General features: G+C 38.1%; 1 protein-coding gene across 4 annotated transcripts in view; it reads left to right on the forward strand.

Annotated features, from left to right (window-relative positions):
- Window positions 1-25,796, forward strand: part of GDAP2 (ganglioside induced differentiation associated protein 2) — a 76,349-nt gene that overhangs the window by 11,771 nt on the left and 38,782 nt on the right. For all 4 annotated transcript variants that reach the window (XM_049879973.1, XM_049879972.1, XM_049879971.1 and 1 more), the window contains exons 3-8: window positions 966-1,105; window positions 14,001-14,154; window positions 14,861-14,949; window positions 20,220-20,296; window positions 22,503-22,662; window positions 25,368-25,524. In XM_049879973.1, the coding sequence (XP_049735930.1) occupies window positions 966-1,105; window positions 14,001-14,154; window positions 14,861-14,949; window positions 20,220-20,296; window positions 22,503-22,662; window positions 25,368-25,524 (777 nt within the window). The remainder of the gene's footprint in view (window positions 1-965; window positions 1,106-14,000; window positions 14,155-14,860; window positions 14,950-20,219; window positions 20,297-22,502; window positions 22,663-25,367; window positions 25,525-25,796) is intronic.

Raw genomic sequence — 25,796 nt, forward strand, 5'->3', positions numbered from 1 at the left:
ATGTTGCATATATTAGTAGTTCGTTTTTTTTAACAGCTTTATTGAGATAGAGTTCAGATACCATACAATTCACCAGTTTTAATTGTACAATTCAGTGTTTTTTAGTATAGCCACAGAGTTGTACAACCATCATCACAATGTTAGAACATTTTATCACCCCAAAGAGAAACTGTGTACCTGTTGGCAGTCACTCAGCATTTTCCCCAATCTCTCCAGCCCTAGGTAACCACAGTCTCTATATGTTTGCCTATTCTGGACATTTCCTGTAAATATATAATATGTGTTTTTTTGTGACTGATCTGTTTATTTAGCATTGTTTTTAAGATTCCTGCTGTGGCATGTTTTAGTGCTGCGTTCCTTTTTATGGCTGAATAGTATTCCATTGTACAGATATACTACATTTTGTTTATCAGTGGAGCATGTGGGTTGTTTCTACTTTTTAACATTTATAAATAATGCTGTTTTGTCTAAATTCTGTTAAACTGATTACTTTCAGCTCTATAAATAGGCACTCTGTTAGAGTGAAAGAGAAATAGGTAAGACACAAAAGAATAATGACAGTTTTGTGAAATTTGTGGTTGTAGCAATTGCATTAAAGATCTAAAATGCCAGATGAATCTTTCTGAGTCCTTTCTCTTCTGCTCTTGGTTTGCTTGTGAACTAGTAAAACCAAGGTTGGGAAGGGCATGTAGATAAGATGTTTTGGAAGGAGTAGAAACTAGCTTTCTTATCTTCCTCCTTTTCCCCATACCTGCTTTTTACTTGGAAACCCTGGTGGCGTAGTGGTTAAGTGCCATGGCTGCTAACCAAAGGGTTGGCAGTTCAAATCTGCCAAGCATTCCTTGGAAACTCTGTGGGACAGTTCTACTCTGCCCTATAGGATTGCTGAGTCGGAATCGACTTGATGGCACTGGGTTTGGTTTGGGATTTGGCTCTTTACTTATTTATTTATCGTGTTTCTTCAGGAAAGGAGATGTGGCAATACTAAACTGTACAGCCATTGTAAATACCAGCAATGAGAGTCTCACTGATAAGAATCCTGTGTCAGAAAGTATCTTCATGCTCGCAGGGCCAGATTTGAAGGAGGACCTCCAGAAACTTAAAGGTGAGTATATCTTCTTAGCCGTATGATAACTTTAACCCACTGCTGTTGAGTCGATTCGAACTCCTAGCAACCCTATAGGACTGAGAAGGACTGCCCCTACAGCTTCCAGGGAACACCTGATAGATTTGAACTGCTGACCTTTTGGTCAGCAGCCTTAGCTTTTAACCACTGTGCCACCAGGATTTCCATATTATTGCTTAGGAAACATTTATTTGGATGTCCTCTGCCTTGAAAAAGCATGTTTTGAGTTTACAGAGAAAATGTTGTACATGTAGTTGTTGTTCTTTTGTTCAAGTTAAAGAAAAACAGCATTTGAAAACTCCACAGTGTGTTAAAAGCAGAACTCCAAGACTCTGCTATCAGGTAAACTCCATCGTGTTCCTAAAATTTTCAAGTGGCAATCATTGTAGCCACTTGGATCTTAGGTAGCATATTCCTGGGTATATGCTTTCTTATACTGATAAACCTTATAAAACAACTGCATTCCTTCATGTCCATCTAAACTAAAAAAACGTATGATATGATACTGATAGAGAATGTTTTATATACTTCTGGACATGCATGGACTGTGGCACATCTGGAATTAAAATATCTTGTTGATAAAACCCCAGTGCACCGTAAGAGCAGATATGTTTTCAATTTTCTACTTGCATATTTTTACGAGAACATTCTTCTGGGAGTATTCCTTAGGAAATGGGAATAGGAAGAGTCCTGTTGGTTCAGAATCTTATTTCCCCCTACTTGCATTCATTTGTTATTAATCGCCAACTTAACAACCCTTGTTATGGTTATTTGAGCCCAAATGGAATATTAGGAAATTCAATCTTCCCAACTTATAAAAAGTGTATTTGAAAAACAACATTTCTTAAAATGTAGACAGCAAATCCTACCTGTATAAAATCTGGCTTTCCTTGACTTTTTCCATTTATTACTGACAAGTGGTATTTAATCTAAAAAAGAGATTAGAATTTGAACAGGAATACTTCCTGTGCCAGCTGCATGAAAGAAGGGATGAGGAGAGAAGGATTTCATAAACTGAACTTTGCAAGGGCAGGAAAAACGACTAATCACCACTGAGTTAACTCTGACTCGGGGCGGCCCCATGTGTGTCAGAGTAGAACTGTGTGCTCCATGGGCTCTTCAGTGGCTGATTTTTCAGAAGTAGATCGCCAGGCCTTTCCGAGGTGACTCCGGTGGACATAAACCACCAGCCTTTCAGTTAGCCGCCAACCGTGTTAAGTGTTTGCACCACCCAGGGACTCCAGAGGAAAAGTAAAAGCCCTCAGTTCAGCTACAAAGCAAAATACTATGAGGAACATGCAGAAATTAAAAAGGATATTAGAGATTGTACTGAGAAGTTTGTCAGTAAAAGTAATAGAAACACTGGTCTGGAAAAAGTTGTACTAGCTTTATGTTTGTTTACATGTGTTTTCACATACAAAGAGCCCTGGTGGCACAACACTTAAGAGTTCATCTGCTAACTGAAACGTTGGTGGTTTGAACTCACCAGCCAGTCCACGGGAGAAAAGACCTGGCAATCTGCTCCCATAAAGATTACCGCCTGGCAAACCCTATGAGGCAGCTCTACTCTGTCTTACTGGATCACTGTGAGTCAGAATCAACTGTACAGCACACAACATTTTCACGTATACCTTAATGCTATAAAAAAAAAATTACTGATTAAAAAAAAAAAATTAAGCGTGCAAATAAGAGAGGAGCCCTGGTAGTGCAGTGGTTAAAGTGCTTGACTGTTAACCACAAGGCTAGGGTTTGAACCCACCAGCCCCTCCACAGGAGAAAGATGTGGCAATCTGCTTCTATAAAGATTACAGCCTTGGAAACCCTATGGGGCAGCTCTGTTCTGTCCTGTAGGATTGTTGTGAGTCGGAATCGACTTGACGGCAACATGTTTGGTTTTGGGTTTTGGTACAAATAAAACCTCAAGAGTAACAGCATGTGTTTGAGAGACTTCAAAATGGGAATCGTATTTTAAATCTTTTACTAACTGTGTGACTTATGGCCAATTACTTTGTCTCTGAGCCTGAAATTCCTCATTCCTGAGATAATGTAGTACTAGTACCTACCTCAATTCCTGACACATAGCAAGAGCTCAGTAAATATGTAAGGGATGGAAAAATGAATTTGTGAGGACTAAATATAAAATAGACTTTAAGTGCTTGGCACATCCTGAATGTTGAACAAATAGTGTTGCTGGTGTTAACTATTGGGCATTTCTTGTCTTTTTTAATGAATCAGTGCCAACTTGAAGAGAGTTTACTAGTGATGCACTGAGGAGCTGAGCACTTCATCCTGTCCCATTTTTACATTTTTTTAATAACTTAATAATGAATGTAAAGTATGACTTAACAAATTTGTAGACGATAGAAAGCTGGGAGGGGCAAGAGAAGACATCGGATGATAGACTAAAGATTTTTAAATATCTGAACTGACTACAAATATGAGCCAAAAAAATGAAAAAGTTTACAGGGATGAATATAAAAGTCTTGTAGAGCTTTCAAAACATTAATTACCCAAGCTCAGGATGAGGGAGCCCAGTTTGACAACCTGTCTTATAGGAGTAAAGATTTGCCATCTCAGTAAAATGGCATTGTCATCCATTCCATTGTTCATGCAAGAAACCTTAGTGTTAACACACCCCTCTTCGTTATCCCCCGCATAGAGTTTGTCATCAAGTCCTAAATATATCTTGAATCTATTTCTTTCTGTGTCTGCTGCCTTCTTCCTAGTCTGTGCACCCATCATCTGCCTGGACTATAGCTATAGCTTCCCAACTGATTTCCCTACAGCCACTTTTGTTTTTTCTTTAAAACCATACTAACACACTAAGCAGTAAGTGTTTTGCTTTTTCAGTTGTAGATTCCATCTTATTGCTCTCCTGCGTCAGACCCTTCAGTGGCCTCCCGTTCAGGTTAGAATATAATCCTAACTTCTTAAACATGTCTCCAAAGACTTAGAAGAACTCAGTCACTTATCTCTAGGCTCAACCATGCCCGTTTTCCTTCGTCACAGTACTGGAGCCCAAGTGATCTCCTCTTAGTGCATTGTCAGCCAAGTTCTTTTTCAGTTTTGCATTTACTGTTGTTCTTTCTTTCGGTTTGTCAGCCCTTACTCATTCTTAAGTCTTGGCTTGAATCTCTTCCTCAAAGCCCTGTTTCCTTTTACTTAAGAGTAAATTAATATCCCCATGGTTCATGCTCTTACCTCCAGTACTTTTGTACCCTTATCACAATTGTAATTTAGTAAATTGTGTATGTGATTTCTGGTGTGACCTGCATTAAACTGTGAACTCCATGTGGACAGAAACTGTACAACCGATTGGCCTTTTGTGTCCAATACTGAGAACAGTGAAGGCACCCTTAAAGTAGCTGATAAATGAATGAATGGAAATTCCTTGGGATTTTAATTAAATAGACTTAGAGTTGATAATGCATTGTTTCTATTGAAGAAAACTAACAATATCAGACTGTTTCGTTAAAGTATAGCATCAAACTCAAGAGAGGCCTTAGTTTATTTTGTCCTGGTAGGAACTCATGGTGTACTGTGTTCATTTTTTTATTACTACCTTTTAAGAGTGATAAACTGGAGTACACCTGAAAGAAAATGATCAGTATGGTAGATAGTGTGGAAACAATATTGTTTAAAGGAATAGCTTAAAGAGCTAGGGTTAGCATAGAGAAGAGAACATTTGGGAGAAACAATTTTTCCGGAATGCTTGACAAAAGTGTCACATTGAAGAAAGATAATTTTGTTGTATTCCTAGGATCACTGACAGGAAGATACATAAAAGTTGATTTCAGTTTAGTTAGGGAGACATTTTAAGAAATAGAGCTCCTAAAAATGAAACAGGCAGAGTTGGCTTATTGTATCCAAATTTCAAAAAAAAAAAAATCAATCCTACATTCACTCTTTGAGTGTAGGAATTTTATGAGGCTAGAGATATTATTTTTTAGAGATTAAAAAAATTAAAATTTTTTAATTTTTTTTTTTGAAACTAGAGATAGAAGAGTTTTTTTTTTTTTGCTGTTGTCATTATTGCTGTTGTGGTAAAGGATATATGATGAGAGGATTAGATTAACAGATGCTTTTCAGCCTGAAGGACATAACCCACCTGTCTACTTGCTTCCAGGTAAGAGAATGTCTATTTCAGACTCAAATAAACATGGGCTTAAGTATCTGCATGTGCAAAGTTAGGAGAGAAATATCTTCTCCTTCAGTAGGATCACCAAACAGTTCTGCTGCTTACATATTCTGTGTTAAATGCAGTATTTAAATGTGTGGCTTGATTCTTGTACAGGTACATTCTTTTTAGTAAAATCATTAATTGCTGTTGGGTTTTTTAATGTGGATGGTAGGATTTGAAGAAAAATAGTAAGTGAACTCAAAAGTTCTAACTAGTCTTTAATACTCAGATAATCGAATTATCATTGCAACAGTGCTTCTTAGGAAAGGATAAAAGGATTAAAGTAAAGGATTATCCCAGTATAAAAGTTATGCTGGATACTGAGGATGACCAGAGATGTTTTTATTCAGTGAATTTATAATTATTTTTCAAGAATTAAAAATACTTTAAGGAATATATTTTAAATGTTTGTAATGATTCAAGCTTTTGGATAAGAAGAAATTCGGGCTAGAAAGAACAAGTGAAAGATTGAGAAGCAATACAAGAGTACTTATTATGACCACGGTTCTCTAGTCTGCAGGGCCCAGAGTTTTTGTTAACCATTATTAAGGGAAAGATGTGATCCAAAACCAAAATATCCAGAACACTGAAACTCCTTTTTTTTTCTGAACTCTGACCTAAGACCTTCAGGATTGAGTCAGCAAACTGACTTCTCAAATCCATGTGTGCTGCTTGCCCTTTTTTTTTTTTTAATCTAGGTAATACATTTATATGGTTGCTTTTAAATAATTGTTTTTAAAGCAGTAAATGTGAATTTTGTAAATTACATGCAATTGAACAGTAATAGCTGGAGACATAACCACTTTCAGTAATGGATAGGACAACTAGATGGAAGATCAGTAAGGAAGTATAAGACTTGAACAACAGTACACACTAACTAGACCTAACAGACATCTGCAGAACACTCTATCCAACAATAACAGGATATCCATCTTCTCAAATGCACGAGGAACAGCCTCCAGGATATGCTAGACTGTAAAACAAACCTCAGTAAGTTTAAAAGAATAAAAATAATACAAAGTATGTTCTCAGAGGTTAGAAATTGATAGCAGGGAAAGTTTAGAATACTCACAAAAAGTGGAAATTAAAAAATACATACCTGAATAACCAATGGGTCAAAGAAAAAAATAACATGGAAAATCAGAAAATAGTTTGAGGTAAATGAAAATCAAGACACAACTTGCCAAAACTTATGCGATGCACTAAGGCAGGGTTTAGAGGAAAACATAGCTATAAATGTCTACATTAAGAAAGAAAAGTCTGAAATTAATAACCTAACTATCTACCTTAAGACACTGGAAAAAGAAGAGCAAACTAAAAATAAACAGGCAGAAGGATGGAAATAATAAAGATTAGAGCAGAAATTAATTAGAGGATAGAAAAATAGAAAATCAATGAATCCAAAAGCTGGCTCCTTGAAAAGACCAACAAAACTGGAAAACCTTTAGTTAAATTGATCAAGAAAAAAAGAAGACTCAAATTACTAGAACTAGACATGAAAGAGGGGGTCATTATCACGTCTTAAGCTCGGTTCTCTAAAGAAGCAAATTCGGTGAAGCATATACATAAATATACATGGAGAGAGAGAGGGAAATTTATATCAAGGAAATGGCTCACACAGTTGCAGAGGGTGGAAAGTCCCAAGTCCGAAGGTCAGGCTCAAGGCTTTTCCTGACAGAAGTAGCTGCAGGAGCTGATGGACCCAAGATCGGCAGGTCAGACAGCAGGCCTCTGGCTCACAGGCTGCAGAGGCCCACAGATCCCAAGATCTGAAGATAAACTGCTTACTCAAGTCCAAGAATAGAAAGTCAGATGCCGAGCCAGCTGCAGGATCCAGAGTGAGCAAAAGCGAGCTTTGCCAGAAAGTCCACATATATCAGATGCAGGCCACACCCCCTAAGGGAACTCCCTTTCAATTGATTGGCCGCTCATAGCAGATCTCATCATGGAGGTAATCACGTTATACCAGATCTCATTGTGGAGGAGATTACATCATTACGTAGCTGTCAAACTATGTCATAACTGCCAAACAACTGAACTCATGAGCCTACCAAGTTGACAAACAACCTTAACCATCACACCACCTTACAGAAATTAGGGGTTATAAAGGAATACTATAAAGAATTATACACCAACAAATTAGAGAATTTAAATGAAATGGCCAAATTCCCAGAAAGAGACTAACTACTGAAACTGACTCAGGGAATAAAAAAATCTGAATAGACTTACAAGAAAAGAGATTGAATTAAAAAAAAAAAAAAAAAAAAAAAACCTGCAAAGAGAAGCCCAGATCCAGATAAATTCACTGCTGAATTCTATCAAATATTTAAAGAAAAAGTAATACCAATTATTCACAAACTCTTCCCAAAAAACCAGAAGGGAACACTTCCCAACTCATTTTACAAGGCCGGTATTACTGTGATACCCAAACCAGACAAACACATCACAAGAACAGAAAACTACAAACCAATATGTCTTATAAAAAGGAATGAAAACCCTTAACAAAATACTAGCAAAGTGAACGCAGCAATGTATACAAAGTTATACACCATGACTCTTAGTTATCTAGTGCCCCTGTAACAGAAAAACCACAAGGGAATGGCTTTAACAAATTTATTTTCTCACAGTTTAGGAGGCTAGAAGTCCAGATTCAGGGTGCCATCTCTGCGGGAAGCCTTTCTCTCTCTGTTGGCTCTGAAGGAAGGTCCTTGTTTCTTTTGAGCTTCTACTCTTGGATGGATGATCTTCATGTAACTTGGGATCTCTCTTCCCCCGTCTCTGTTCCTTGCATCTTTGTTTAATCTGTTTAATATCACAGAAGAGATTGACTCAAGACATACTCTACGGTAATCCTGTCTTTTTAACGTAGCAACCCATTCCCAAATGGGATTACAACCACAGGCTTAGAGGTTAGAATTTATAACACATTTTTGATGGGACACAATTCAGTCCCTAACAATGGCCAGATGGGATTTAACCCAGGAATGCAAGGTTGGTTTAATGTTCAAAAATTAACTAATGTAATACATCAGTGGAATAAAAAGCAAAATTCACAGGATCATCTCACAAGACACAGAAAAAGCATTTGATAAAGTCCAAGGCCCTTTCATAATAAAATACTAAACAAATTACCTATAGAAGAGAACTTCTTTAACCCAGTGAAGGGATCTATGAAAAACCCAGAGCTAGAATCACATTTAATAGTTGAATACTAGATGCATTCCCCCTCAGATCAGGAACAAAACAAGGATGTCTGCTTTTACCACTTCTTTTCTACATTACGTGGGTTACAGCCAGGGCAATTAGGCAAGAAAAGAAATGAAATGGTGCTCAGCTTGAAAAGGAAGAAGTAAAACAACCTCTATTCACAGTTGACATGATCTTTTATGTAGAAAACCCTAAGGAATCTACTAAAAAATCATTAGAAAAGACAAATGAATACTAGAAGATTGCAGGAATCAAGATCAATATACAAAAATAAATTGTATTTCTATACACTAGCAACGAACAATCCAAAAATGAACTTAAGAATGCAGTTCCATTTATAGTAGCATCAAACAGAATAAGATGCTTACAAATAAATTTAATAAAAGAAGTTCTTTGAAAACTATAAAACGTTGAAAGAAATTAATTAGTATTAGTAACTAAAGGGGGAAACATTCCATGTTCATGAATTAGATGGCTTAAAATTGTTAAGATGTCTACTCCCCAAGCTATCCAACAGATTCAGTGCAGTCCCTGTCAGAATCCCAGCTGACTTCTTTGTAGAAATTGACAAGCTGATTCTAAAATTGCAAGGGACCCAGAATAGCCATAACAATCTTGAACAAAGTAGGAGCACTCACCCATCCTAGTTTCAAAAATTACCATGAATCAACAGTGATAAAGGCAGTGTGGTACTGGCAAAAGGATAGACTTATAAATCAATGGAATAGAATTGAAAGTCTAGAAATAAACCCATGCATCTGAGGTCAACTAATATTTGACAAGGGTTCCAAGACCATTCAATAGAGAAAGAATTGTCTTTTCAACAAATGGTACGGGAACAAGTGGATAGCCACATTCAAAAGAATGAAGTTGGGCCCCTACCTCACACCTTATACAGAAATTAACTCAAAAGAGATCAAAAACCAAACCAAACCCTTTCCCATCAAGCCGATTCTGACTCACAGGAACCCTATAGGACAGAGTAGAACTGGCCCATAGAGTTTCCAAGGAATGACTGGTGGATTTGAACTGGTAACCTTTTGGTTAGCAGCTGAGCTTTTAACCACTTCACCTCCAAGGCTCCCATAATGGATCAGAGACCTAAATGTAAGAGCTGCAAGTATAAAGCTCTTAGAAGAAAACGTAGGGATAAGTTTTCATGACCTTGGATTAGGGAGTGGTTTCTTAATTTGATACCAAAAGCACAAGCAACAAAAGAAAAAATAGAAAAAAATTTATATGTGATCTTTGAAAAAATGTCTACTCAGATCCTTTTCCCATTTTTTATTTGTCTTTTTATGATCAAGCTGTAAAAGTTCTTTATACATTCTAGGTACAAGTTCTTTATCACATATGTGATTTGCAGATGCTTTCTCCCATTCTGTGAATTGTCTTTTTCACTTTTTTGATGGTGTCTTTGAATCACAAAAGTTATTAATTTTTATAAAGCTCAATTTTATCTATTTGATTTCAGGAAATTACCTCATCGAATACTCAGACCATATTTAAAATTTCCAGTTGACCCAAAATGCTGTTGGCAGCTACTTTATCCAAACCAGCTTCTAATCCAGGATCGCATGTTGTACCTAGTTGCTATATCCCTCTAATCTTTTTTTTTTTTTAATCTGGCAGCCCCTTTTTCATGACACTCAGTTGTTTAGTCAACCAGGGCAATTATTTTCCAAGGTGTCCCATCTTCTGAATTTTTCTGGCTGAGGTGCCATTTAGTTTGTTGCTTTATCCCTTGTAGTTCCTATAAACGGGAAGTTTATGGCTACGGAAATCAAGTTTTAGATAAAATATTTCATAGGTGATGTTGTATTGTACTCTTAGTGTTCCATCATATTAGAAGATCTGTAAAATCTGATTGACCCGTTAGTGGGCCATTACTGATACTAAGATGGCCCCCTGGATTTGGGTGATTACAGTTCAATCCCTCCATTGGTGCAGTTACGTTTTACTCTTCACAACTAAAAAGTAATCCATGTGCTGTTTCTGCTCTATGAATGCCCAGCACCCCATCATGCATTTGCCTGATGGTTTTAACACCAATTGATAATCTTTGTCTGAATCTAAAATTTCATTAAAATTATGAAGTTCTGTTTTTCTAAACCTTTTGTTCTATATTTCTTAGCTTGCATCCTTCTCTGAAGTAGAGCTTTTTACACATTAACTGGGATTATTTGTTTACTCTGAATTTTAGTTTCTGTTGGAGAAGCAGGATAAATACTTAATTCTTTCAATTGTCAATTTCCAAAACAAGGATTTAATAGCTGCCTCAAATTGTGACAGAGGGTTGTTTGTTTTGCTTTCTCTTTTTTTAGTATCATTGTGTACCTAACAGCTTTTTGTTGGTTCAATGCATGTAGTTTTGAAAGTCAAAGAATTTTGTGCCAAAGTTTATGAAGTAAAGTAGCAACCCTCTGACTCTCCACTCCCTACCTTGATTCTTGTTTTCCAGGGAAAATATTTTCAAACCTTAAAGTTACATGAGCTATTTACTTACTATTTCCAATTACTATGCTAAAACTGTTATGTCTCGAGATTTTCCATTTTATTCATTATCTATTGACTTTGTACTGTGGAAGCTGAAGATTTTAAACTCTTTCATCTTCTCTCCCCTTTTACATATGTACAGTAATCTCACATTTCCTTCTCTTTTCATTATCTTCCCACCTTGTTCTGTCACAAGTTTTGATTGGAGTAATATTCAGTGTTAGTGTTATTCTTACTGAAATGCTCACAGCTGATAAGTTATCTCTTTGTACAACTTTTTTTTCCCTCTGTTGTTAATTAATTTGATTTTTTTCTTTACTTAATATTCTATGTACCTACCTATCACTAACTCAGGAGCCCTGGTGGTACAGTGGTTAAAGCGCTCAGCTGTGAAGCAAAAGCTTGATGGTTCAAACCCACCAATAGCTCTGCAGAAGAAAGATGTGGCATTCTGCTTCCTTAAAGATTACAGCCTTGGAGACTGTATGTGGGCAGCTCTACTCTGTCCTATAGGGTTTTTATGAGTTGAAATCGACGGCAGCAGGTTCGGTTTTTTTGTTATAGGGTTGCTAGAGTCAGAATCAACTCAGTGGCAGCTTTTTTTTTTTTTTTTTAATCACTAACTCAATCCCAAACTTAAATACAACTACAGCCCTTCTCTCAATAAAGGCAAACACTAAAGGTTATCTTTCAGTTCCATTTTTTCTTCACAAGATCCCTCCTAGACCCGTCCATCTTCTCCTTCCTCTCTAGACTGTGCCTGCTCCAGTTATTGTCGTGGGACTTTTTTAAACCATTATTTGGGAAATCCTTTTTGGGTTTCATGGATTGGATCCCCCATTTCCTATATCTCATGACTTTGTCTTCCTTGGTACACTCCTTCATTTTTTTAAGTATATCTACCAGGAGATTTCTAAGGAAGGGTGCAAAGAGGCAAAACTACTGAGATCTTACTTTTACCTTCACATTTGATTGGTAGCCTGGTTAGAATCAGAATTTTAGTTTGGAAGTCATTTTCCAGAATTTAAAAGGCATTGCGCCACTGCTTTCTGTTTTCATTATTACTGTTGAGAAGTCTGAAGTTATTCGTATTCCTGATCCTTTGTATGTTACTTATTTCATCTCTGGAAGCCTTCTGATCTCGTCTTTATTCCTGATGTTCTGAAATTTCACACTGATGTGCCTTGGTGTGGTTTGGGTATTCCGTGGGCTCTTTGAGTGTCGAAACTCATGTCTTTAATTTCTGGAAAACGTAACCTCTTCCTTCTGTATTCTCAGTTCTCTCTTTAGGAACTCTTTTTGGATGTTGTACCTCCTTGTTTGATCCTCCAAATGGCTCATCTTTTCTCGACCTTTTGGTTTTATTTTCTGGAAGATTTCCTCAATTTTCTATCCCTTCTTTGAACTTTTTGTTTCTACTGTCATATTTTTCATTTGACTGTAACAGTTATGTAAGTACCGTCTCTTGTTCTCTGAATATTCCTTTTTTATAGCATTCTGCTCTGGAGCTGTGGTGGCGCAGTGGTTAAGAGCTATGAGTGCTTACCAACAGGTTGGCAGTTTGAATCCACCGGCCACTCCTTGGAAACCCTGTGGGACGGTTCTGCTCTGTCCTATAGGGCCGCATAAGTTGGAATTGACTCTACAGCAATGGGTTTCGGTTTTGGGGGGGATTTTTGGTTTACATCGTCTCTGAGACTAGTAATTGTATTGAGTTTTCTGTTTGTTTGATTTTAATGTTTCCTTCTGTTACCTGCACTATTTCTTGAGCGTTTATCTATTTTGCCCCTTTTTTGTCTTCAGTAGAGTCGTTCCTACTTCCTGGTGATCCTTGGCTGTCCAGCTGTATTTGCAAGAGAGGAACTGTAAGGCTAATGGGACGCTTTGTGTGCATGAGCAAGGGTTATTGCTCAGCAGATCTTGGAGCAGGTGATACAGCAGTAGCCCTGCTGTGCGTAGATTTTGAAGTAGGTAATAGAGCTAGAGCCCTGTTATTTTGTTGGGAAACCTCCCTCAGTTATCAGAATCTGTAGCTCCTTTGGTCTGGACCTCTTAGTTTCTTGGAGAGGAATCCTCCAGGGTTATAAGCCTGGATGTGTGTGTTTTAGAAGCCAGTTAATGACAGAGGGCCAGAGCTTTCACTGTTGGGTGTAATGCTTTAACTAAATCCCCTTTTTCAGTTGCACCTAGGATTCTGGAGTCTGGAAATTCTATCCTAGTATCCAGAGAGTAAACTTCCTTCCTGCCTCTATGGTTGTGAAGAAATCATCACCTTGCTGTGCTGGCTGAGCAAGTAGTTGTTGCTAATTTGACTGTTTTTATACATACTTTTAGCCCAGCAGCCTGTTTTTAGTCCCATTTCACATATGACCTTTAGAGATATTTAGGACCTCCAATGTCTGAACCTTCCTGGTGTTCTGTAATAATAATGACAGCAACAGTAATAATAGCTAATAAACATTTAGGTCTTTGCATATAGTAGCTTATTTAATCCTGCAAATTAAGCACAGGTGATATCATCATTAAATAGGAAATTGAGGCATGGTGAGGTCAAGCACCTGCCCACAGTATCCCAGCAGGAGTGTCTTGGGCTCAGGATTTGAACCAAAACAGCCTTTCTTGAATCCTACGCTGCCTTTCAGTATAGTCCAGCTTGCTTTATGTTGGTTACCCCATTCCTGGAAGCAACTAGGATCCTCTTCTCTGCTAAATCAGTTATTATTAGTCCATGGACTTCCTCCCTTCCAAAATTTTGATACTGCTTTTCTGCTTCATGTTTTTTCTCCTGTTCTCCTTGTCTTTATGTTTATACGTGTTGTGTTTCTTCACTGTCACTTTGGGAACTGAAGGTACAGAGATCAACACTTGTATTCAATCCCATGTTTTCAACTAAAATTTCTCAAAGTTCTTAAATACTTTGTCTAGTTTATGCTTTGTTTTATTGTTTCTTTTCACATCTCCATGACTTATTTATGCTTCCATTGTTCCCAGGTTGCCGGACAGGTGAAGCAAAATTGACCAAAGGATTTAATCTAGCTGCCCGGTTCATCATTCACACAGTGGGACCTAAGTACAAGAGTCGCTACCGCACAGCAGCAGAGAGCTCCCTGTACAGCTGCTACAGAAATGTGCTTCAGCTGGCAAAGTAAGTTTCCTCATCTCCTGGATGTCTCATGCCGTACATAGTAAAGGCCCTGGCTTTAATAATGAAACCTAGCTATGAAAGTTGAATTTTTGGGGACTTGGATAATTTAGGGGGACCCTGTAAGTAAAATTATCTTTTTATACATAGCAGGATAAATGGAATAGATCCGGATGGTTTGACATCGTAACCTGTTTCCATTTTACACAGTATTTACTTGGAATATATATAAACATAGATATAAATATATGTATACATATGTATATGTGGAGTCCTGATGGCACAGTGATTAAGAACTCAGGCTGCTAACCAAAAGGTCAGTCGTTCAGATCCACCAGCCACTCGCTGGAAACCCTATTGGGCAGTTCTACTCTGTCCTATAGGGTCACTATGAGTCAGAATTGACTTGAGAGCAAAGGTGTTTTTTTTTTAATATGTGTATATCCCCAAAGTAGTACAACTAAGTTATACGTTAATATGATTATTAAATAGTATAATTAGGTTAACTATTATAATAGATTTGTTGAAGGAGTCACTATAAGTCAGAATCGAATCAATGGCAACCGGTTTTTTTTTTTTTTTTTTTTTTTAGTGGGGGAAGGTAGAAGGGATAAGGAAGGAGAAATTGAATTTCATTTTGAAATTAGTTACTTATGCGTGTATTATGAATGTTTTGGTTGCAGTGTCGCTGTTTTCTGTTTGATTGCAGAGAACAGTCAATGTCTTCTGTTGGATTCTGTGTCATAAATTCTGCAAAACGAGGTTATCCTTTAGAGGATGCAACACACATAGCACTTCGTAAGTAATATTGGAGATGCTGTGCATAAATTGAGTCTTAAAATCTTATTTATCACTTGTTGCATAGTTAGGAGTCCCCAGGTGGCGCAGATGGTTAAGCACTCAACTATTAGCCAAAAAGTTGGCAGTTTGAACCCACCCTGACGTGCATTGGAAGACAGGCCTGGTGATGATCTGCTTCCGAAAGGTCACAACCTTGAAACTCCTATGAAGTAGTTCTACTCCGCATACGTGGGTCACCATGAGTTGGACTTGACTTGACGGCAACCAATAACAAAGGCTGTATAGTTACAGCCAAGGTAGACTAACGGATCACGGCACCCTGGAGGGAAGTTTCTGTTGATAATAGGCAGGGCTCTCAATTTACTTTCTTGGGATAACATTTTTTCAACTTGAATGAAGGCTTAGAAGACTTGCTTACTAGGTTGGAAAATGTCCCAGCCTGGGAATTATGTTCAGTGCATAGTTGAGTCAGAATTCAGAATAATCTTAACAGACTAAATTAATGAAATCAGAACAAATTCCATGATATCATATTTGTGTAGCACTTTGCAGTTTAAACAGCAGCTTTCATATGTGCTGTTTAAATATAACACCCTGCATTTAGGTTTAAAAAACATCTTGGCTCAGCCATTCTGAACCTACGTGTGATATATATGATATAAAAATATGGTGTTTATCTCAAGAGAGGCCATAATTTCATCATATTATGTGTAAGTTCAGACCACATCTGGAGCTTTCTATGTAGGTCTGGGTGTCGTATCTCATGAGACACTGACAAACTGGAGAGCAAGCCATTTGAAACATTAGTGCTATTTCTCCTAAAGATAAGCATGCTTTTAGCAAATATGATGCCCATCTTCAGACATCTGAAGGAGTCTCATGGATTTATCCTGTGTTGCTCTTTTAGAGCAACAGTTCCTAACTGTGTTGAGTATCTGACGGAAGAAAAGCTACAGACCATTTCCCTAGAAGAATATACATGTGTACAGAATGTGCGTGTTATTTCAGAAAGTTCACAGATCCTTGTAAGGACTGCGGATTAGAACTCCAGCTTTAGAAGCAGATCTGAGACTAAGTCACAAAGAGGAGAATTTGTTCCTATTTGAGATAGGACTATCTGTAATACAAAGGTATTCTTTTAGTGAATTTCTTGTTACTGGGAGCGTTCACGCAGAGGCTAGTTGATCATCTAATGCAGGTATTACAGAAAACATTCCTCATTTGGGAGGGAAACTATACTAGATGATCTTTAAAATCTTTAAGAACGCTTTGTATCTCCAAAATTTAAAGACGAGAATCTGAAAGTCTTATACCAATCCAAAATTCCAAAGATATTTGAACATATAGAATTATTGTTATTATATAGCCTAGAATTTAGAGTGAGGAATTGATCAGTCTTAAATAGCTATTTTTAAAACTAAGATTCTTTCTGTTCAAGGATTTTTTAGTAAATTTATATATTGCTTTTATAGTTACACTTTTCTTGCACATACATTATATAGACTATGAGCTTCCTGGGGACAGGGAGCTTATCTTTTCATCTTTGTGTTTCCACTGATTCCATATGCCAAGAATGCTTGACATATGGTACTTGCTCGAGAAATATGTATTAAATAAAGGAACAAATAAACACTTAATTTTCTTGACAACCCACCAGGGCTCCTTTAGGTGGTAGGTTATCCATTTTACAGAGGCTTAGCAGTTTCTCATGTTCCAAGGGTTGTGTAGACTTGAGACATATATCCAGGCCTTCTGAATCCCAAGTCCAGTAACCTGTCTGTTATAACAAATAATTCATTATTTTTGAATTACAGCTATTTCAGTGGTAGACTACTGTGTTAGAAAACCAAAACCAAACCCACTGCCAAGTCAATTCCAACTCGTAGTGACCCTGTAGGACAGAGCAGAACTGTCCTATAGGGTTTCCAAGGCTGTAAATCTTTACAGAAGCAGAGGCCACATCTTTCTCCTGCAGAGTGACTGGTGTGTTTGAACCACTGACCTTTTGGTTAGCAGCTGAGCACTTTAACCACTGATCCACCAGGGTCTGTATATATTCTAAACAATGACTCACCAAAGCAAACTTCCTGCCTTTCTGTCATGTCTCCTGGCAGGCTTCAACAGCCTCAGCAGTCTTAGTACTACTTAGTCCTTACCCTGTCATCTCATAGCTTGAGTTAAGCTGCCTTTTATGTCTCCATTTCTTTTTAAAGTAATCGTATGGATTAGAATTTAAAGATCAGAATCATGTTGTAGACATGGCTTTATTAGGGAGTCAGAAAGACTGGGTTTTAATCCCAGTTCTACCAATCCAACGCTAGCTCAGTCACATAATAGAGTACCATAAGGGGTAAACTTGAGTAATAATTGGGAACAGCAGATAAAGAACACAAGTGAGTGTGAGAGACTTTGATGGAGTAATTTCTAGAAATTTACTTAGCCAAAAGGAAATGTATAGCTCTTAAGGTGAGCAAATTAACTTATAATTTTTAAGGGCTATTTGACTTATTACACCTTAAATCTAGTAGCACAACTATGTCTCATTAAAAAATACATACACATACATACCCAGACAATGTTGCCCTTTGCTCACATACCCTCAAGCATTTGGAAAACAAATGGCATGTACACTTTTGTAGCATATATGGGTCAAGAACAAATCTAATGATGTAGCTCTTAAGTTCTTAGTATCAAAAGCTTCCTTACTTATTAAACTATTAACAGAAATTTATTTCATTAAAACTTAATCTCTTCTTGATAGATGTATCAAGACTCTCTGTCTTTTTTTTTTCTTAGTTCATGTGCATGCATTCTCCAGAAGAAGTCTAAAGAAACATCTGCATTGAAATAAAATTAATCAGGTCATTTATTTATTCAACAAAACTTTGAGTGACTAGCGTGTGTTAGGCTCTGTCCTGTATATAAAAGGATATAGTGGTGAGGGAAAAAAGGTGACGATGTTTGTTCTTGTTGAGTTTCCAAGTTGGGAATTTTAATGTCCCAGATGTCATTCTCACCAGTTAAAGGGTATCCAGTAAATGTTAGGTGCCTGGCATTCTTGTTGCTTGCAGAGACTGGTGCACAGATGAAACCTTGGACTCCTTAGAGCAGCAATTTGGACTGGCAGTCAGTATTAAAACTCTATAGTCATGCCATATCTTTTTTTTACCACGTGCAAAATTACTTTTCTTAATGAGCTCTACCAAGGGAATTCAGTTTGGCTACTATCTGGCATTATATTTTCTCTTCCAAAGGAAATGCCACAGTTAATATGCTGGGAAACCAACTCTTGTGTGTGAATATTATAACTGTTATGTGTGGCATCGAAGTAAATAGCATAAAAGAAAATCCAATTTTGAAAGATTATTCTAAAAAAAATTATTACAGCAGAATAGAGGGAGAAATGAAAAATGAATTTATCTAACAGTATAAGAGTTATGAACGTTTGTTTAGTTCTTCAGCAAATGGGTCTATTCTGTTAGCTTCTCAAGATACAGCTGTGAACAAGGCCAGCAACATGTAGATAACTAAATTTGCAGGATTAGTTGACGTATTCCTTGTATGTGCTAGGCCCTAGTGATATTAGTATAAAATATATTTGGCCTTCAAAAAGCTCACAGTCTACTTATAATACATTGTGAAAAGTTCACTAACACAGGCATGTTCAAAAGGTTATAGGGGTGCACGAGGAAGAGTGGAGTTCTGCACAAAGGAGATAGCTTTTGAATGGGTCTTGAAAAATGAGTAAGCATTCACTAAGAGAAAAGAATGGGGTTGGGGGGTGGGAGGGATGAGTGGTATTTTAGTCAAAGATAACCGTGTAAGCAGAGGTAGGGCAACATAAAAGTTTATGGCGTGTTCTGAGTATAGTGAAGAAGATAATGTGGCTAAAGCATAAGGCCTATGAGAGGAATGATTGGAAATGGGACTGAGAGGTGGGAGGGGGCCAGCTAGTTGAAGTCAGAGTGTGGAGAGCTGTGCTAGGGACTTCGAATCTTAGCCTGTGAGCAGAGCAGAGCCATCAGAAGTGTTTAGTAAGGAGGGTAGCATAAGGCAGCAAGTGAGGCAACAGTGAATATGTAGACTTGAAAAAGAAAGAAACAAGGAGACCTTATTGTCAAAGTCTCTGTGACAACTGAGAGCCCAAACCAAGGCAACTGTAATGAAAGGGAATAGATGTTAAAAATATTAGCAATGGAATTAGCAGGACATGGGAATCCATTGAAAGTGCGGGCTGAAGGAAGAGGTGAAACAAGTATCAGAGAACATGCAGAGTTCTAACTTCGGTGACTATTTGGATGTTGCTGTGTGTCTGAGTTAAAGGATAAGGTAAAGGAGGGGGTTTGGGGGAGAGAAGACAGGGCTCAAGTTTGGGCCTATCGAGATCAGGTTGGACACGTTGGGTTTGAGGCATATGTGGGTTGTCTGGGAGGATATGCCTAGTAGGCAGTAGGAAATTCAGGCCTTTTGTTCAGGAAACAGTATGAAGCTTTGAGAGCCATCAGCATTTCAGGTGATACCTAATGAGCAAATTACTGAGCTAAAGAGAGTTTGTACATCAAGAAAATAAAAGATGTTGAAACAGATATTTAAGAAGATGTGGAGGACAACATTTTAAAAAAGGTAGGGGCACGAGGGTTATAGACTAAAGCTAGGTCGATCTCCAGAAAGTTAAAAGACTGAGAATAGGCCATTGGGACTTATTACTAGGAAGTTTATGGGGGAAAAAATCAGGATAACATAGAAATTAAAAATAATAAATAATTAGCTTTGATTTGGTGGGGTTTTTTGGAGGGTAATGAAAAGCTGAACAGGACTCCTAATACTGTAACTGAATTATTGAAAAGACAGTTGTGCTAGATCATTCTGGCCAAAGAGAGAGGCCCCAGGAAATAAGAGTAATATGCCAAATAAGGGAAAACTATGGCCAGGCACTGTTCTAGGTGCTAGAAATATAGCAGTAAATAAGATAAAGATCTTAACCATTGCAGGGCTTTCGTTCTAGTGCTGGGGGTAGAGAGGGGCAAGGAGAATAGACAATAAATAAAAAACTCCATAAAACGTCTGTGATCGGTGCTCTAGAGGAAAGCAAATAGAGGAAGGGTCTTTATAGTGGGCTGGGCAGGCTTCACAGATAAGGTATCACTAAGCAGAAAACTTAATGAAATGAGGGAACAATCCATTACAAAAATAAAACCTTGAAGAACTTGATTTCTCTTTACACAGAAGTAATTTCTTATTTATTAATTCTTCTATTATTTTCTTAGGTACTGTAAGGAGATTTCTAGAGATTCACGGGGAGACCATTGAAAAAGTAGTGTTTGCCGTCTCTGAACTTGAAGAGGTATTTTACTAATTATGTTGCATTCTTTAAATCTTATTTTTAGTTGGGTTTATCTTTTTCTCATTATTAATATTTACTGAACTGCCAGTGGGAAAATCCTAATTCCATATGTGTGTGTGTGTGTGTGTGTGTGTGTGTATACACACACACACATATGTACATATATATAGAGTGGGCTTTACAATCTTTTTCTTTTTTTTACAATCATTCACTGGGAAGAACTGTATATGACAGATGAAAAACAGCTCAGGGAGGGGCATTTGTTCATATTTTCACTGTTAAACTATTTCCTCCAGTGAAATCTTACGAAGGAGAGTTGATCTGCTTTGCCCCCCTGTGTTAGCTCTCAAGGTAACTCAGGGCATCACCTGAGAACCTAAGCACTGGATGTCTGAGAAGTGTAATTGGAAAACTGCCGCTATGCTAGCAGAGCTTTGCTGTCTGCATGACCTGGAAACAAGTGACAGCCCAGCCTAGGGGCTAGCACTGAGTAGGTTGTGAGCTTTATATATTTTATTATATGTAGTTAGGGTTAGTATATTTCAATTTAATAGAGAGCCATTTTAGAAAATCATTCTTAATTTTTGTCTTGCTAAGCTGTATTTAGTTTTAGTGAGCTCTGTCCAATTCAGCGTCAATTATTTCTCACTTTTTTGCCCTTGGGCAAGTTACTTAATGTCTGTGTGCTAGAGAAAATAGGAATACTAATGATATGTAATCACAGGATATCTGTGATAATTAAACGAGTTAATACATGTGAAGTATCTATTCCCAGTATGTGTAACTACATGAATAATGATATGTAAGCACTTTTGAATTTGATGAAATGAGGTGCATATTCTTTGCTTGCTACCTTCTCATGTTTGGGCTTATTTATTCATTCTTTCAGTGAACTTTTATTAAGCACCTACGCTATGTTGGATTTACTATATTAGATTCTGGTGATAGTCCAGAAAACAAGTTATAGTCTATTAGCGGAGACAGACAGTTTAGACAAATTGTGATGAATGTATTGATGGAGAAATGGGAAGGATGGCAACACTAACTCCAGCCAGTCATGATCTTAGGAAGTACTTCCTGTATGAGGTGATACGTGAATTAAATTCATTCTAAAGGATGGATTTGCCAAGGGAACGGCACGTGGCAACAGTCATTCCAAGCATGTAAAGTAAGAGTTTTCATACATAGGGTGAATGTGTTGCTGTTGCATAAAATGTGAAACTGGAGTGGCAAAAATAAAAACTAGTCAGGGGCAGTGTCACACAAGTCTTTGTGTCGTATGCTACAGAACTTAAACTCTATCAATTAAGCATCACAGAAACATAGAAGAGTGTTTAAGTAGACAAATGATGTGGTGTAATTTGTATTGTAGCTATGTAGAGTATGGTTTGGAAAGATAAAAACTGGTGGCAAGCAGAAGAGATTAGAAGTGGTTGTAATACTCCAAATGAGAAATTATCAGGTTTGAACTAGGGCAGTGGTGCAGTTGAAATTTTTAAAATATTTAGGAAATAAATTCAACTGGAGTTGGTGATTGATAGAATATGTAGAGGAATGAAGGATAAATCCTAGGTTTCTGACTTGAGTGAGAGAATAATTATACCACCAATGACACCGCAAGTAGAAAGGGGAAAAGATTTTGGGGAGAGGAGCAAAGGAGATGAAGACAGGTTCTTTTTTGTACGTATTGAGTCTTAGGGGCTAGCGAAGCATCAAGAGCAGATGATTAGCAGGCCCTTGTTCATACCAGTCGAAGCTGAGTAGTGAGGTCTAGGCTAGCAATTTGGCCATGGTCATAGAATACAACACCAAGAATTGTTTAATAATAATTATGAGAAACTATACCTTCATCCAGTGGACGCTGGTGGCATATTGGGGGTTAGGGAGGCGGCGGCTGAGCTGAATGTTGACAGATCATTGGTACGATAAAGGTAGGGGATGGAGACAAGAGTGGCAGGACTTAGGAATTCCTGTTTAAGTGACCTGCGATTACCAGGATGGGAATCATGCTTTACGTGACCGGCTAGCAATATCCTGATCTGTGATACAACAACACAAGCTCAGCATCTGGCCTGAGCTCAGAGTAGTGAGGTCTTAATTCTTGGTGGAGGCTGTCTTAACACTGTATGAAGCAGCACCAAGCATCACTGATGTCTGCTTTGCTACTTCTTTATTTCTCACAAAATATCTTGCTTTTCTGACACAGGCTACCTACCAAAAGCTGCTACCTCTGTATTTCCCAAGATCATTGAAGGAGGAGAGTCAGTCGTTGGCGTACCTTCCTGCAGATATTGGAAATGCAGAAGGGGAGCCCGTGGTACCTGAGCGGCAGATTAGGATAAGTGAAAAACCTGGTGCTCCAGAGGGTGAGTTTTCCTTTTTTTAATTTCCCTTTTGAGAAAACAAAGGTACTGATAAAACACCAATCACCAAAGAAGTAGGAAGTTCAGCTTGACTTTTGGGAAGCTCTCTATTGATATGCTACTAGAATCAACACCAGTTTACAAGTTTTAGAGTCCTATTGTTGTTTTGTTTTGTTTTGTTTACAAAAAAGATATATACATATACATACTCGTATACTACGTCAGATTTGTGTTAGGCATTGGGGTTCAGTGTTGGATATAAGAAAATTCTCACCCTCACAAAGCTTATAGTCTCATGGAGGAGACTGTTAAAACAGTAGTCAAGTACCTTCTCACCTAAAATTTTAACAGCTTCAACAGTGACCTCTAGAAGCCATATACCCTTTGCTGTCGAATGAGTTCCGACGCATCATGACTATAAAAGACAGACTAGAGCTGCCCCGTAGGGTTTCTGAGGAGCAGCTGGTGGATTCAACTGCCAGCCTTTTGGTTAGCAGCCAAGCTCTTAACCACAGCACCACCAGGGCTCCCTAAAAGCCATACCCAACATAAAATAGGAAGCCACTAGGTGGCACAGATGGTTTGCGCCGAGCTGCTAACCTTAAGGTTGGCAGTTGGAACCCCCGAGCAGTACTGCAGAAATAAAGCCCTGGTGATCTGCTTCCATTTCCATTAAGATCACAGCCAAGAAAACCCTTTGGAGTGTAGTTCTCCTCTGCACACATGGGTTGCCAGGAGTCAGAATCAGCCCAACAGCAACTTGCAATATTAAACACTAAGACAAGAATTTTATAACCATTTATTTTGTTTCCTTAGCTTGCAAACTCATGCAGGCTGAAGTATTCAGTAAAGTTTGTTAGGACAGGAGCCCATCTGAATCTGTCCTGTATGACAGCTTGTTCTGACCTCATGAGTACCTGTTTAAGGTTATAAACCCTTTCTGTGAAGGCACGCCTGACAAGCTTCAATCCTGGGACTTGATGCTGAAATTTAGCGGCTTAGGGAATTACTGTGACGTTCCTACTGTGAACAATTCTTTTAAAAATGAGCATCAGGTTAAAATTTGTAGAAAGCTACTCCTTTTTATCAGCAGTGTGTAGACTCACACAACATAAAGGCCAAGCATCAGGAAATTATAAATGGTGTAGCATCAGGAAATGTCTGTGAACCACACTTTGCTGGGAGGGGCACCATACACAGTGGGGAGCCTCCAATAGAGTGACTCTTGAAATAGTCCCACCAAACCAAACCCACTGCTACCAGGCCGATTCTGATTCATAGCGACCCTACAGGACAGAGTAGAGCTGCCCCATAAGGTTTCCAAGACTGTAATCTTTATGGAAATAGGCCACCACATCTTTCTCCTACATGAAATATGCCCAGTCATTTGGAAATCCTCAGGCTCGTGACCACCACTATAGCATATTTCTCCTCCATAAAATGCATTTAGTATGACAAGGAGTAGTGAATAGCAAAACCAATATGAGATGGCAGTGCTGGACAATAGACGAGACTAACCCATTAGCCAAGAGATCCCCTTTTATCTACCGTTCTTAAAGAGTGCTTGATTTGTGTTCATGTCTCAGAAAAATACTGTTTCCTCACAGATACAGACCTTATTGTTGTTGTTTTATGCCGTCACATTGATTCTGACTCATAGCAACCCATATGAGCTGCCCCCATAGGGCTTCCTAGGCTGTAAATCTTTATAGGGGCAAGATTGCCAGAGCTTTTCTCCCTTGGGGCCGCTGATGGATTCAAACACCCAGCCTTTTGGTTAGCAGCCAGCTCTTAACTATTATGCCACCAAGGCTGCTTAGATATAGCCCCTAACGTTCATAAATATTTTCAGTAGTATGCTAAATCTATTAAAGTGTATGTAACCAGCTTTACTTTCAGGTTTGAAGGAAGAATAATTCATGGAATTTTTGTTTTTAAATGAAAGCAGACTCTTCTAAGCTGTTGGCCTGTCATGGCTTGAAGGGGGCACTAAATAAGTTTGGGGAAGTCCTTCAAGTGATGGCATTGCCTTTAGGAGCTCCCCATGGGCCAGGGTTTTTTTCTTTTTATTTTTTTCCTTTTACCCAATAAGGCAGGGGGCACCACTCTAAGAGATGATCTGTTCCTAAGGGACTGGCTTCCATGAGCCAAACTCACAGTGATCATATGGTTAAATCAGAATATCAGCTTGCTAATTTGTAGTGCGAACTGTAACTCCTATGGACCAGAATGTTTATGTTGGCATGACCAGTGTAGAGAACTATGTAGGAAACTAAATTACGATCAGAATGTTTCTTAATGAACATGGGTTATACCCCACTATCCTGATCCATCCATCTTCCAGCCAAAGGGGCTGAAGTTATGTGCCAGTCAGTCACACAATGCTGGATAAATGCTCCTAAACTTTTATTATTTATACTTTGGTTATATACTCAGCAACAATCCATCCCTAAACCCAAGTATAATATAATTATTTCTGTCTTTTTGAGTATGATTACATTCCTCTCCTAAGATTACACCCAGGTCACCTTGATTGATTTTCATTATTTCAGTTCTACAAATGCCTAAATATGATTTCATTTTCATTCTCAAAGAATAATCTGACCCCAGTGTTGGGAGTCACCTCACAGCCATCCCACACTACAGCGTTCACAGTCTGTCAAATTTTGTCATAAGCGCTCTGTTGATAGCGGTGTTTTTTGTTACAGACAGCCAAGAAGAGGAAGATGAAGGCTTGGGAGTTGATCTCTCTTTCATTGGCTCTCATGCTTTTGCTCGAATGGAAGGAGATATTGATAAGCAAAGAAGATTGATCCTTCAGGGACAGTTATCAGAGGCAGCCCTACAGAAGCAGCATCAAAGAAAGTAAGGCAAACCCTTTTGGACTGATAGATACACAAGGCATGAGAAACAAGAAACGGACCTTGCATCTGCTAAATGCATCTACGTGTATACATATGTGTTCTAATTTTTGCTTTGTGACAATCCAGTGAGGAAGATAGTTGTCCCCATTTGCTAGATGCAGAAACTCAAAGTAATTTATCAGTGGTCACAGTTAATATGTGTTGAAGCTAATAATTCAGATACATGTATGATTTCAGAGGTCGTACTCTGTCTACCAGAGTCCTGGTGACGCA

The sequence above is a fragment of the Elephas maximus genome, chromosome 3 (genome assembly GCF_024166365.1).
Source record: "Elephas maximus indicus isolate mEleMax1 chromosome 3, mEleMax1 primary haplotype, whole genome shotgun sequence".
Taxonomy (NCBI): Eukaryota; Metazoa; Chordata; class Mammalia; order Proboscidea; family Elephantidae; genus Elephas; species Elephas maximus.